Raw genomic sequence first — 15,349 nt, forward strand, 5'->3', positions numbered from 1 at the left:
CTTTTAAAGAGGAGGCATCAACTCTTGAATTAAACAGTCAATTTTCATTTCAGAAGTTTCAGTTCCTTGTGAAAGTAAAACAACTAGTTATATTTGCCATGTTTTAAGCCTATTGTTGCCAAGGCAACTGATATTTTTTCAAAATAGGAAGAACAGATAAAACATGCATAATCTCAACACTGCTATCTACCCATATGTCAAGTTTCATAAAAATATTTCCAGTACTTTTTGAGTTATCACTGGATTCAGTGTATGTGTAAAATTTGCCATATTTTCAGTCTATGTGTTGCCATAGCAACCAGAATTTTCAACATAGGAAGAAAAGAAAAAGACTTGCATAATCTCAACACTGCTATCTATCCATATATCAAGTTTCATAAAAATATTTCCAGTACTTTTTGCTTTATCACTGGATCCAGTTTATGTGTAAAATTTGCCATATTTTCAGCCTATTTGTTGCCATAGCAACCAGAATTTTCAACATAGGAAGAAAAAAAAAAAGACGTGCATAATCTCCATACTTGCCATCTATTCATATACCAAGTTCATAAAAATATTTTCAGTACTTTTCAAGTTATCGCGGGATCCAGTTTTGTGGACGGACGGACTGACGGACAGACACGACGGACGGAGGGTAAACCTAAAGTCCCCTCCGGTAAACCGGTAGGGGGGTGGGGACTAATAATGATGACTACTCTGTCATTAAAAAGACGACTGCAAACTAAAGGTATGTGTCCCCAATAAAAGTATAAATTTTAACAAATAAATAATTTACAGAAATATTTGTTGATAAAAAACTGCTTTTCGGCCCAAGGAGAACTACAGGTGTCCCTCTGTTTGTATTAAGGTACAAATGGGCACCTGAGTACAGCCGTCAAACTTCAGTAAGCTAACTGGATAGCTTCTACACAATGTTACCTACAGACCTATTGGCATAGAGTTGATTATACAAAGTGGAAGGGGAAGGCGTTGCTTCAGTTGAGGTGAGATAAAACTCTGCCATACAGGTTCCTTACATAGAGTGACATAACTGTTATGTTGTCAAAATATCCATTTAGCTCAATAGGTAGATTGCTGGACTGTGAATTGGGTGACCCAAGTGCGATTTCCGGACCGTGCAGGTCACTTTCGTTGTGACTGATCATGAAATCCTTTTTACAGTCAATCTGCTCTGCCATGTACAGAAGTTTCAGTTCCTTGTGAAAGTAAAGACAACTAGTACTGGTTAACTGCTAGACAGCTTGCCCAGGTATGGTGCGGTGGCTGAACTGTGCACTGGTAAATTCAATGTGGCTTACTGCCATGATCCCCGAGTGAAAACTACCAATACCACCACCACTATATAATACCTATATTATTTATGTATAACAATATATTACTAACGAGATAGTATCATCCAACAGAGTTGCACATCCGTAGATAAACGCCACCAAACCCACAATGGAAGCTGGTACCAACATGGTTGTGTAGAATCCAAGCCATGCAAAATATATACCAATCTTCTCACCAAAATAGTCCCTAAAAAACAAAAAAAGTAGTTCGTATATATAATGAAAAATTCTTACATATATACAAAAAGCTTTTTCAATGAAGCACCATGATCTATATTTCTAACAGTTAGATAGTAAACTGGAAAATGTTGCAGGTTTGGTTTGATTGAGCCTATTTGTTGTTGTTGTTGGTCAGGAAGAACTATATCATAACATATATATTTTATATATGTATATTAGTACACATAGGTATTTTTGAAAATGGGGGGGGGGGATTTAATCCCACAGCGGGAGATTTTGTCCCCAGTGGGGGATATGTCATGTATAATTAGTATTTAATATTCAAAATGAAACTTAATTATTAGTGTTTTGCTTTTGCTACTAAGGTCATAAACTTTATGATTGACTTCATATTTGTCATCAGGCCCACGAATAGGCCTCCATAAAGTATCCTGTAGATGCAAGTGGCACACCACAGAGAGTAACGATAACAACTTAATAGGTGTATCTCTCAATTTCAACTTTGTACTATATATGTAACATTTTAATAATTATATAACAGGGTATTAAATTCTGTATAATTGACAAAAAAAATATTTAAAACACTGTAAAAACATTGTAAATGTCTTAAATACAATCTATATCAATATAAAATTGATTCTTAAAGAATTTATGATCTATTTTTATTAATTTTATTACCTCCCTTTAATTTTAAGGAAATAAATCCTTTGAATATCTTATTACCTCCCTTTAAAACACTACAATCTTAGTATATTTATAGTAACAAATTTAGTTGACTCTGGTAGCCTGGTAGGCTTTAACATGTTATATATAAAAAAAAAATGAACTCAACTTTCACCAGCATTTACCTACTAGACTCTACTTGTTTATTTGGCATAGGTTAGATTCATATTCATAATACTGTATTGGAGGGGAGGGGGGAAGGGGGGACTGCATAGCTCAATCAGTTAGAGCGTGAGAGTAGAATCTCCACATTGCGGGTTCGATTCCCGGGCAGGCCAACTAAAATTTCTAATCAGTCTTTCGGATGAGACTTTAAATCGAGGTGCCGTGTATGAGTGCTAAACACTTGGCACGTTAAAGAACCAGGGGAAGTTTCTGGAATTGGGGCATCTTTCTGTATCTGTATCTTGCACTATCCTCCAAAATATAAAAGGACTAATACTCTTCTGGAGGACTCGCCCTTCTCAGTTCCCCTCGGAGCGTGCGCGACGCTGAGAAGGCACAGGGCATCGGCAGAAGATTTACAGCTTGGCTGGTGGCTAACTTAAACTGAAGCCTCCGTGGGCGTTAAAGACGGAACCGCTACTTAGTCAACAACTGCGGACCAGCTGCCGGTGTCCTGACTAATGCCGAGGGGAGTGGCCTTACAAAGAAGGCGCTTGGGTCGACAAGAACGGTGTGCTAGGGTGCGGGAGCCCCTAGCACGGTTAGACGGCTTGAACGGCAGGCCTTTTCCTGGCACTAACAGCCCTTTTCAGGGCTAACCTTTCCTATTGTCACAGGTTACTGTACATTTAGGTTCTCATTGACCGCCGTACAGTGACCTACTTTTGGCTCAAAATTCATATCTTTGGCTAATACTCCGTGGAAATTGCATGGAGGTAAATTATCACCACTTTGTGCTTCAAAATTAACTCTTTAAGGACATGACTGGTGACATGTCCGGGGTCTGTACTCGACAGCGAAAGCTGCATTTTGTGCCCGAAAGGGCGGATAGACCCTCATTAAGCTTTAACTTCAATCAATGGAGGACTCGCCCATATGGGCAACCGGTGGCGAGTATAAATAAACTCAAATACACACACAATGTATTGGAGGTTCTTATAAATCTGCTGATGAAGAGATGTGAAAGACAATTTATCCTGACTTCTCTGAAGGATTGGGGCGTAATTTTCTCAGCGGAATGGTAAAGAGTGTCAAGTATGAAGTTAAGCTTTGTTAATGAAGCTCTATGCTCCACATTTCTTACAGCTTGATAGTCAACTGGAAAATGTTGCAGGTTGGGTTTAATCGAGCCTATCTTTTTGTTGTTGTTTTTGGTTTTTTGTCAGGAAGAACTGTATCATAACATATAATTATATTTTATACATGTAATTATAAGTACACATAGTTATTTTTGAGAATCTGGGAGGGAGGGGCGGATTTAATCCCACAGCTGGAGATCGTAGATTTTGTCCCCAGTAGGGGCTATGGCATGTATATTAGTATTTCATAACTATTGGTGTTTTTGTTTGCTACTAAAGTCACATACTTTATGATTGATATCATACATGGCCCATTCATTTACTTTGTCTAAGAAATAATATTAGGCCCATGAATTCAGAAGGCCACCATAAAGAATCCTGTAAATGCAAGATGCACATCAACAGGGGGAATAAAAAACTTTATAGGAGTAACTTTCAACTGCAACTATGTACTCTATATAAAACACTTTAATAATTGTATTACAGGATATTAAATTCTGTATAATTGACAAAAAAATATTTAAAACACTGTAAAAACATTGTAAATGTCTTAAATACAATCTATATCAATATAAAATTGATTCTTAAACAATTTATGATCTACTTTTATTAATTTTATTACCTCCCTTTAATTTTAAGGAAATACATTCTTTGAGTATCTTATTACCTCCCTTTAAAACACTACAAGAACCACTTGATTTTGTTAATCTTAGTATATTTATAGCAACAAATTTAGTTGACTGGCTATTCCATGTTATATATAAACTAGAACTATCACTAAATGTGATTAATACCCCCACAAGTCTGCTTCGGAAATGAGGATGTTACTAGTAACAGAATACCTTGTAAAAGAATTGAAACATAGAGTTATGGTTGTGGGCAATTAAAGATAATTGTGGTTCATGTATGTTGCATTTCCTTTCAATGTGGTTGGCCATTGATGAAGTTTAATTAAATTACTCTGTAATAAGTCCAGAAAGACAAAGAAAAAGAACAAAGGGCAATAACTCTACGAGGGTTGTTCAAAAAGTAATAGGACTGCAGCTCTACTGTTCACATTTTTTCATCTACGTACACGAGTTTACAAAAATCGAATATCGGAACTTGTCCTCTATATACAGTGAAAATATCAAAACAATATGTTTAAAAACAACAATGCTGTACAACTTACAAATGACAAGGGGTACGCGACCCGGCGCACGCTAATAGTTAAATAAATGACGTCGTAAAATAAATTCAAAATGTAAACAGTGTCATTCTTTCTGAAATTATTCTCCACAATGTTCTAGGTGCTTGAATCATGTAACTATAACCAGAACTCATCTGTGGAGATGTAGCGAAAAAAAGCAATCACATTTTCATTTCTTTATTCGAAACATGCCCGGTGGCCGGCAACTTTCGGTTTTATCTCGTGATTTTGAGTATTCTGGAAGCTAAACGGGCATGGACATATAATGTAAATGACAAAGTGATTTATATTATTTATTTACACATGCCATCTTACATTCTTAAAACAATATGATTATGTACAGTAAATTAAAAATGCTTATTAATTGAAAAATATTCTCTTCTTCTGAGCATAGGCTATCATTTATTAAACAAAATCGAGGAAAATTGAAACCAATAATTACTGCGTATCATCAAATTTATTCAATGATAACACACACACATATATATATCTAATAAAATGAAATAGTGTTTAGAACAAATTTCCCCTATTCAATAATTTTCTTAGAACTGAAACAGTAGACCCGATGCAAACATCAAACATGCCGGACAGTTCGCGGACTGTATATCGCCGATACTTTTGTAGCGCTATTGCAATTAACGTCTCTAACGTCCGTCAATTTTCCGCTTTCTCCCTAGCCCTTTCGTGTCTGTGATCTCATATTCACCGTCTTTGAACTGCTTTCCCCAGCTGAAAACGAGTGTCCTAATTGCCTAATTATTGTTCTGTAAAAATAAAATCTTTTCATACGAAGCTGAAGGAGTAGGGCCTATCTGTTGGCAAAATTTTATGATCGTACACATTTTAAGTTTTTCAACGAACGTCATTTTTCTACATTTAAGGCTAATATCACTGCTTTTCAAAACGTTATAGTTTAGCGATTTCTTGTCTGAATTAAGTCAAATTTGGATAACATGACACTTTAATACGATAAAATGTGTTGGTGAAATATTAGGGGGAACAGACAACATATTATGAATAAACTGAAAGTACAAATAAGCGTCAAAATATTTTTGATGCGCTGCGCCGGGTGCGTGTTACCATGGTTATTTAATATCACAGGGAACACGCGTTTAGTGCAATAATTCAATAAACTTATGCTGAAGTTGTAGAAAACAATTAACTATTGCCGTGGATATGAAAATAATTAAATTCTAATGGAATATGGAGACATCAGACTCTTAGTCCTATTACTTTTTGAACAACCCTCGTATAAATACTGAAGATAGAGTTATAGTTCTTGTGCACTGCACTTCCTCTTATTACGCTTGACCGTTGTATGAAGTTGTTTTGGATTCCAACCAGTACGTTTTAAGTTATGCTCCGGACAAGGAAAAGTATCAAAGGGCAGTAACTCTGTATTTTGTCAAAATGGAGTTATGGCTCTTGTGCACTGCACTTCCTTTGAATGTCCTTGACAACTGTATGAAGTTGTACTGAATTCCAAACAGTAGTTTTCAAGTTATGCTCTGGACAAGGAAAAGTAACAAAGGGCAATAAATAACTCTGTAATTAGTCAAGATGAAGTTATGGTTCTTGTGCACTGTACTTCCCCTTATTGTGCTTGACCATTGAATGAAGTTGTTTTGAATTCCAACCAGTAGTTTTCAAGTCATGCTCTGGACAAGGAAAAGTAACAAAGGGCAGTAACTCTGTAATTAGTCAAGATGGAGTTATGGTTCTTATGCACTGCACTTCCTCTCAATGTGCTTGACCATTGTATGAAGTTATAATGAATTCCAACAATAAGTTTTCCAGTTATGGTCCGGACAAAAGAAAGCAATGGAAAAGTAACAAAGGGCAATAACTCTGTAATTAGTCAAGATGGAGTTATGGTTCTTGTGCACTGCACTTCCCCTTATTGTGCTTGACCATTGTATGAAGTTGTTTTGAATTCCAACCAGTAGTTTTAAAGTCATGCTCTGGACAAGGAAAAGAAACAAAGGGCAGTAACTCTGTAATAAGTCAAAATGGAGTTATGGTTCTTGTGCACTGCACTTCCTCTCAATGTGCTGGACCATTGTATGAAGTTATAATGAATTCCAATTAGTCTTCAAGTTATGGTCCGGACAAAAGAAAGCAATGGAAAAGTAATAAAGGGCAATAACTCTGTAATTACTTTAGATAGAGTTATGGGTCTTATGCACTGCACTTCCTCTCAATGTGCTTGACCATTGTATGTAGTTATATTGAATTCCAACCATTAGTCTTCAAGTTATGGTCCGGACAAAAAAAAGAAGGCAATGGAAAAGCAACAAAGGGCAATAACTCTGTAATTACTTTAGATAGAGTTATGGTTCTTGTGCACTGCACTTCACCTTATTGTGTTTGACAATTGTATGAAGTTGTTATGAATTCCAACCAGTAGTTTTCAAGTTATGCCACGGACAAGGAAAAGTAACAAAGGGCAATAACTCTGTAATTAGTCAAGATAGAGTTATGTTTCTTACGCACTGCACTTCCTCTCAATGTGCTTGACCATTGTATGTAGTTATATTGAATTCCAACCATTAGTCTTCAAGTTATGCTCCGGACAAGGAAAATGCAACGGACAAAAACAAAAGCAATGGAAAAGCAACAAAGGGCAATAACTCTGTAATTACTTTAGATAGAGTTATGGTTCTTGTGCACTGCACTTCCCCTTATTGTGTTTGACAATTGTATGAAGTTGTTTTGAATTCCAACCAGTAGTTTTCAAGTTATGCCCCGGACAAGGAAAAGTAACAAAGGGCAATAACTCTGTAATTAGTCAAGATAGAGTTATGGTTCTTATGCACTGCACTTCCTCTTAATGTGCTTGACCATTGTATGTAGTTATATTGAATTCCAACCATTAGTTTTCAAGTTATGCTCCGGACAAGGAAAATGCAACGGACGTCTGGACCGACCGACCGACCGACCACCAGGTGACTCCTATATACCCCCCCAAACTTCGTTTTTTGGGGGTATAAAAAATGAACTCAACTTTCACCAGCATTTACTTACTAGACTCTACTTGTTTATTTGTCACAATTTTGTAGCATAGGTTAGATTCATAATACTGTATTGGGGGGTGCAGGGGCGGGACTACCAGTCTGTATAGCTCAATCAGTTAGAGCGCGAGATTAGAACAGACTTGTAATCTCCACATTGTGGGTTCGATTCCCGGGCTGGCCAACAAAAATTTCTAATCAGTCTTTCGAATGAGACTTTAAAGCGAGGTGCAGTGTATGAGTGCTTAAACACTTGGCACGTTATAGAACCAGGGGAAGCTTCTGGAATTGGGGCATCTTTCTGTATCTGTATCTTGCACTCCAAAATATAAAAGGACTAATACTCTTCTGGAGGACTCGCCCATATGGGCAACTGGTGGTGAGTATAAATAAACTCAAATACACACACAATGTATTGGAGGTTCTTATAAAACTATTGGTCAGATCTACTGATTAAGAGATGTGAAAGACAATTTATCCCGACTTCTCTGAAGAATTGGGCGTAATTTTCTCAGAGGAATGATTATGGGTGTCAAGTATGAAGTGAAGCTCTATGCTCCACATTTCTTACAGCTTGATAGGAAACTGAGCCTATTTTTTTGTTGTTGTTGGTTTTTTGTCATCATAACATATAAATATAAACATCATAACATATAAATATATACATGTATATAAATTCACATAGTTATTTTTGAAAATCGAGGAGGGGGGGGGGGATTTATTCCCACAGTGGAGATAGGAGGGGGGGGGGGATTTATTTCCACAGCGGAGATCGTGAGAATTGCCCTAGTGGGGGATATGGTATTTATTCAAAAAGAAACATAAATATTGGTGGTTTGCTTTTGCTAATAAGGCCATATACTTTATGAATGGTTTCAACTTTGGCTCACTAAAATACTTATGAATTAATATTAGGCCCATGAAATCAGTAGGCCACCATAAAGAATCCTGTAAATGCAAGATGCACATCAACAGGGTGACTAAAAAACTTGGTAATTTCCGAGTGCAACTATGTACACTATATAAAACACTTTAATAATTGTATTACAGGGTATTCAAATTATGTATAATTGATGAAAACTAGTTAAAACACTGTGAAAACATTGTAAATGCCTTAAATACAATCTATATAAATATAAAATTGATTCTTGAAGAATTTATTATCTTTTTTTATTAATTTTATTACCTCCCTTTAATTTTAAGGAAATACATTTTTTTATATCTTATTACCTCCCTTTACAAGAACCACTTCATTTTGTTAATCTTAATAATTATATTTATAACCTCTGGTAGGAATTTACATTGAACTCAAGTACAGGAGCATTTACTAACTACTTGTATTCATGTCTCAATTTTGTAGCATATGTTAGACCTAAATACGGTAACCTTTGTATTCCTAAAATTGTATTGGAGTACCGTCCAGGAACAGGCTCAAACCGAGCCTGCAACATTTTCAATTTTGCCATGTTGGGCTTTCTTTGGAAATTCTTATTTCACTCTATTTTATCGCCACATCAGCGTTGTTTGTGCCGTGTGAAGGCTGTAAAAAGTCGCCCCGTACATTCAATCAGGGATGTTATATTTCTGATCCTTAAAGATTGTTCAGCACGACATTATTTTTGTGATTGTGGTATTTTATTTCTATCTATTCGGCATCTTTCTTGTTGGGTGGTTCCAGTATTCCTCACTTGAATACTGTTAAATCAACCTTAGGATATGAGGCCTGCTTTTTAAATTTGTCTTTTGACGTTATATCTGTGATATGCAGGCTTCATAACCTCAGATCCCCTTTCAAAATTCCATTTAATTTAGTTCCGCCCATTGTTTTCTCGTTTAGGGCACACGCATTTTTTTACTTGGGACCATATGCCACTTTTCATGGAATGGCACTAACGTGTCACATTGAAGGTTCCATGATAACTGCCTAATGAACACATCTGCAGATGTTTCAAAATTCTAAATTTTACCAGTTCATGTTAAATGTTGAATTCTGCTTAAGCCGGTGCTAGGGTGCGTGGACGGTAGTTTGCACTTAACAGTACTGTCCATGAACAGGCTCAATCAAACCGAGCCTGCACTCCCCCTAGTACCGGCTTAAGCAGAATTCAACATTTAACACGAATATGGTGAAATATTGAATTTAGAAACAACCGCAGATGTGTTCATACAGCAGTTATCATGGAACCTTCAATGTGACACAGTAGTGCCATTCCATGAAAAGCGGCGTATGGTCCCCAAGTAAAAGAATGCTTTTGCCCTAAATGAGAAAGCAATGGGCGGAACTAAATAAAATGGAATTTTGAAAGGGGATCTGAGGTTATGAAGCCTCCATATCACAGATAAGAGGTCAAAAGACAATTTTTTAAAAAAGCAGGCAAAATATCCTAAGGGTGATTATACAGTATTCAAGTAGGAATACTGGAACCACCAAAGTTGAAAATTGCCAAATAGAAGAAACTAAAAGTACCACAGAACATGAATACACAACAATAATGTTGTGCTGAACGATCTTCAAGGATCGAAAATATAACATCATTGATCAAAGAATCAAATGGTTTTAAAATACAAGAAGTGACCTACATTGTCAACAGGCCCACATAATAAATGTTGAAGATGTGAGCTGCCAACATAAACTTAAAATGTTGCTGGCCGATCTGTCACTCAGAAATATATGTACAAATATTTGATCATGAAATACTTCTATCTTTGAATGATAACTAAGAATGTTATTTTATCTGTACAGTATGACATCCACACACTTTTCTTATTGCAATTTGTTTGTTTTCAGGTAGCTCAAGTCTTTGGCAGACATGTGTCTACTATAGCCAGACTCTTACGTAAGTGTCAAAGCACTGGACAAACTGATAATATGCATGGGAAACCTCCTGAAAGAGTAACTACAACAGCACAAGATGCATAGATTGTTGCGGATCACATCCAGTTTCGCTTCAAGACAGCAACCTTCAGCGACTATTGGTACACATGGAAGAGCAGTCAGCAAAAGAACCTTCCTGAGGTGGCTCCAAGATCAGAGAATCAGAGCAATGCGCCCATTTCAAGGTCTTATTCTGACGCATCTTCATCAACAGAGGAGAGAGTAATGGGCTCGACAGCAACAATGCATGATTCGAGCCAAGTGGGCAAACATTTTGTTTACCGATGAGAGTCGTTTTAACTTGTACCACAACAATGGTAGAATGCCTGTTTAAATGGAGGTGTTTCAATCATCACTCATGGCGAAAAAAGCATTTAGTGAGTAAAGTATATGTTAAGGATCATTGTAAAGGGATCCTTTTTAGGGGAAACCTCATGATTCTTACAGTGTAGAATTATGTCTGAATGCAAGTGTTGTATAGCTTTGAAAATTGTACATCTTATCTCTATTTAGTGCTGTACACAAGGGGCAGGACGTGAAGTGGTTGCACACTTGGTTCAAGCGAGCGAATTGGTTGCAAACTTGACAAAATGGCTAACACGGCGTCATTTTTTGAAACGGGTGAACAAATTTTTGCCAGGCAAGTAGGTTTCTTTGTTATTTTGAAGTTCATTAGTATGTCTATTCCATAATGCAATATATATACCACACTCGGTTTAAGATTTCAGCATCCTAGATCCTGTTTTGACGAAGTTATTGAAGATATAAACTGATTCATGTAGATATTTTGAAATTGACATGTGACTGTTTCTGGTCGGTTTTTTCTCCTAATTTTTTTCGAATTTGTAAGTTTTGAACTGCAATTTAACAATAACAAAATATGTTTCTGCCAATGCAGTACAAATGGTTTAGTTCGCAAGTCCGAAGATAACGTTCAATACACAAAAATATCTTGTTCAAGCACATTTGGTTGCAAACTTATACTTCAAGCATTTTTTGGTTGCAACTTATTCTTATTCTATTGAAATCCATTAGTAAAACTTTGCAAAAGGATTGTAGTAGTTTATATTATTAACCTATTTTCAATGGCAATTATTGACATTTATGTTCTTTTACTTGTTTTTGTTATAAATGTTATTTATACTTTCTTCTTTTACAACAAGTATGCACTTTATGTTTCAAATTACATGGTTCTCAGTTCATTACTTTAATCATCAGTAAAAGCCTGCAAACAAAATAATAGCACATAGGTGAAAAATATTTATTGATACTTCAATTCTAAAATATGTCATCATAAGTAAAATGCAAATGAAAACTACATACAAAACAAACGTATGTGAGAGTACTGCTGTATGTAAGTGAATTATTTTCATCATAAACATAAGGACATGTGCACACATACGATGTTACTCGGCAAAATTTCCAAAGTTTATCAAAACCACAATAAATGTTATTTTGTTTGTTTCATATGTAAAGATCAGCAGTTGCTATTGACATAAAGTATGTAAATGTACTTATAAACCAGAAGTTAAAACGACATGCTTGTTTACAATATTTCGGATTTGATGTACATATCATATATATCAATTGGTATTCTAAAAATTATTTTGACTATTAGATTTATAATATAAACTGATATACGATTGGTAATTTACATTGACTGATATGTGACAAAACTACTTAAAGTCATTGTTCGAGTTAGGGAATTTGGAAGATGTTTCGATTGGTCAATAATAAGGAACAATTAAAGAAACATGTGAATAATGCCCTTGTGTCAATGTTAATATAGTTTTTATCCACTATATAATCAAATTTATTTCAAATCTCAAAAAAAGAACAATAATGAAAGCTGTTTGTTGCTATTTTTCTCTTCTTTTCCTTTACTGTTAATCATGCCAAGATAAAAAAGTCCTAAGACTATGTAAAAAGAAAAGAAGTATATCGAGGAGAAAAAATGATGAAGATAAACACAACTGAACTTCAATTTAGCATATTGTGTTTTATATATATGTGTATTTGAAAGACCCTGTGTTAGAATATATCTGCACGCATGCACAATTTGTATATACATGTATATTTCTTATTCGATGAACGGGTATAATTGCCTTAATATTGCTAATTATTTTTAAAAAAAAAGATAAGTTATTCCTCGCTAAAAATATGCATGCCACATTATTGACACAGAAGTTTGCAACCAAAAATGCTTGAAGTATAAGTCTGCAACCAAAATGTGCTTGAACAATATATTTTTGTGTATTGAATGTTATCTTCGGACTTGCGAACTAAACCATTTGTACAGTATTGACAAAAACATATTTTGTTATTGTTAAATGCAGTTCAAAACTTACAAATTCGAATAAATTAGGAGAAAAACCGACCAGAACAGTCACATGTCAAATTTCAAAATATCTACATGATCAGTTTATATCTTCAATAACTTCGTCAAAACAGGATCTAGGATGCTGAAACCTTTAACCGAGTGTGGCATATATATTGCATTATGGAATAGACATACTAATGAACTTCAAAATAACAAAGAAACCTACTTGCTTGGCAAAAATTCGTTCACCCCTTTCATAAAATGACCGCCGTGTTTGCCACCGAGCGTGGTGTTTGCCACCAAGACGCTCGCTTGAACCAAGTGTGCAACCACTTTACGTCCTGCCCCTTGTATACAACTAAATCCTGTTGAGGACTTCCACACTCTCAAATCTAGTTACTTAATTAGCCCATGAATTCAGTAGGCCATCACAAAGTACCCTGTGGACGCAAGTTGCACACCCACATGAAGTTTAATGAAACTTTATAGGAATAACTGATGATAGCAAATTTGTACTATATATTATACATTTTAATAATTGTATTACAGGATATTAAATGCTGTATAATTGATGAAAAACTATTTTAAACACTGCAGCAATATTATAAATACTTTAAATACAATCTATGAAAATATAAAATTCATTTTTAAAGAAGATATAACCACTTTTTAGTAATCTTATTACCTCCCTTTATTTTTAAGGAAAATATGAGCCGCGTCACGACAAAACCAACATAGTGGGTTTGCGACCAGCAAGGATCCAGAACAGCCTGCGCATCCGCGCAGTCTGATCAGGATCCATGCTGTTCGCTTACCAACTCTATTACAAGTGGAGAAACTGACAGCCAACAGCATGGATCCTGATCACACTGCGCGGATGCGCAGACTGGTCTGGATCCATGATGGTCGCAAACGCACTATGTTGGTTTTGTCGTGACGCGGCTCATATATGTATATTTTTATACATTTTATATCTTGTTACCTCCCTTAATTTACTACAGGAACCACTTGATTTTGTAAATCTTACTAAGATTCTTAGTACATTTATATCAACAAATTTACTTGACTCACGTCCGTTTTTCATGTTATATACAAAAGTAATTCAACACCAGGGTTGTCTTGAGATTTTTTTTCGGATGACAGAGACTTTGAAATTTATTGACAACTCACAAAATAAATCATGTTAAATCACGGTCATATTCAAAATAGGCTACTGTAGTAAAGTAGATGAAGAAAAGCTAAATTAGGAATTTTATTATCAATGTACATGCTATGCTCTTAGTACCATTTCTATTACTTTTCAATTTATTCTTGTAAAATAGTAATTTTCATGTGTTTCTGATAATGAAATTATATGGAATTTAAACTTATAACGATTATTTCTTTTGCCCAAGAATTCAATGGGCCACAAAAAGTACCCTGTAGATGAAGTTGCACATCTACAGAAAGTTTGCGAAACTTTATAGGATAAAATTGTTAAGGAAATTTTAGTTAATATAAAATACTTTTATAATTGTAAGACAGGATATCAAATGTGGTAAAAATGATGAAAAACCTATTTCAAACACATAATAAACATTGTAAATGCCTGAAATACAATCTTTATTGATAAAAAAATTCATTCTTAAAGAAAATATGATCTACTTTTATTTATTTTATTACCTCCCTTTAATGTTAAGGAAAATATATTTATTTTTTATTTTATTACCTCCCTTTAATGCACTACCGGAACTACTTGATCACAGTATATTTATATCAACAAATTTACTTGATTTTTGTCAGCTTTTACATGTAGATACATAAATAAACTAATTCAACCTATAACACTATAACTTACTACATATTTCCATGTCTAAATTTTGTATAAATAAGGTATATGAAGTTCCACAACACTATCTAATTTGTTGGTCATTCTTAAAAAACAGTTATCTTTTTCGAATTTGTCATTACCTTCCTATAATTCAATACATTTTTCTACTTATTAATTGATCATTTCACAATAGATTCTTTTCCTTGCCTTGCTACCACTTGATTTTCATTATCTTGCCACAGTCCCATCTAATGGAAACACAACTCAAATAAATTAGGCTGTACTGCAGTATATTTTTTATTACTAACTTATATGGCACACAAAATATTTAGTTTCTTGGCCTTTGAAATTTGGAAAGTTTCAAAAAGTATTTTATCTTGTATCTTGTGTGTCATCAATGAACAAGATATATGCAATAATATACAGGAACATTTTCATGTTATAATGTTATAATAGACCCGATTTTTATTTTATAATAGAATGGAACATTTTTATCTTTTTATAGACTGGAACATTTTTATTTTATAATAGACTGGAACATTTTCATTTGATAATAGACTGGAATATTTTTATTTCATAATAGACTGGAACATTTTCATTTGATAATAGACTCGTTTGAATATATTTTTTTATTATATAATAGACTGGAACATTTTCATTTGATAA

General features: G+C 34.7%; 1 protein-coding gene across 8 annotated transcripts in view; it reads right to left on the reverse strand.

Moving 5' to 3' along the window:
* Positions 1 to 15,349, reverse strand: part of LOC132750885 (anoctamin-4-like) — a 78,359-nt gene that overhangs the window by 19,778 nt on the left and 43,232 nt on the right. For all 8 annotated transcript variants that reach the window (XM_060740948.1, XM_060740949.1, XM_060740953.1 and 5 more), the window contains one exon: positions 1,384 to 1,518. In XM_060740948.1, the coding sequence (XP_060596931.1) occupies positions 1,384 to 1,518 (135 nt within the window). The remainder of the gene's footprint in view (positions 1 to 1,383; positions 1,519 to 15,349) is intronic.

This window comes from Ruditapes philippinarum, unplaced genomic scaffold (genome assembly GCF_026571515.1).
Source record: "Ruditapes philippinarum isolate M1 unplaced genomic scaffold, ASM2657151v2 ctg1086_1_1_1_1, whole genome shotgun sequence".
NCBI classification, from domain to species: domain Eukaryota; kingdom Metazoa; phylum Mollusca; class Bivalvia; order Venerida; family Veneridae; genus Ruditapes; species Ruditapes philippinarum.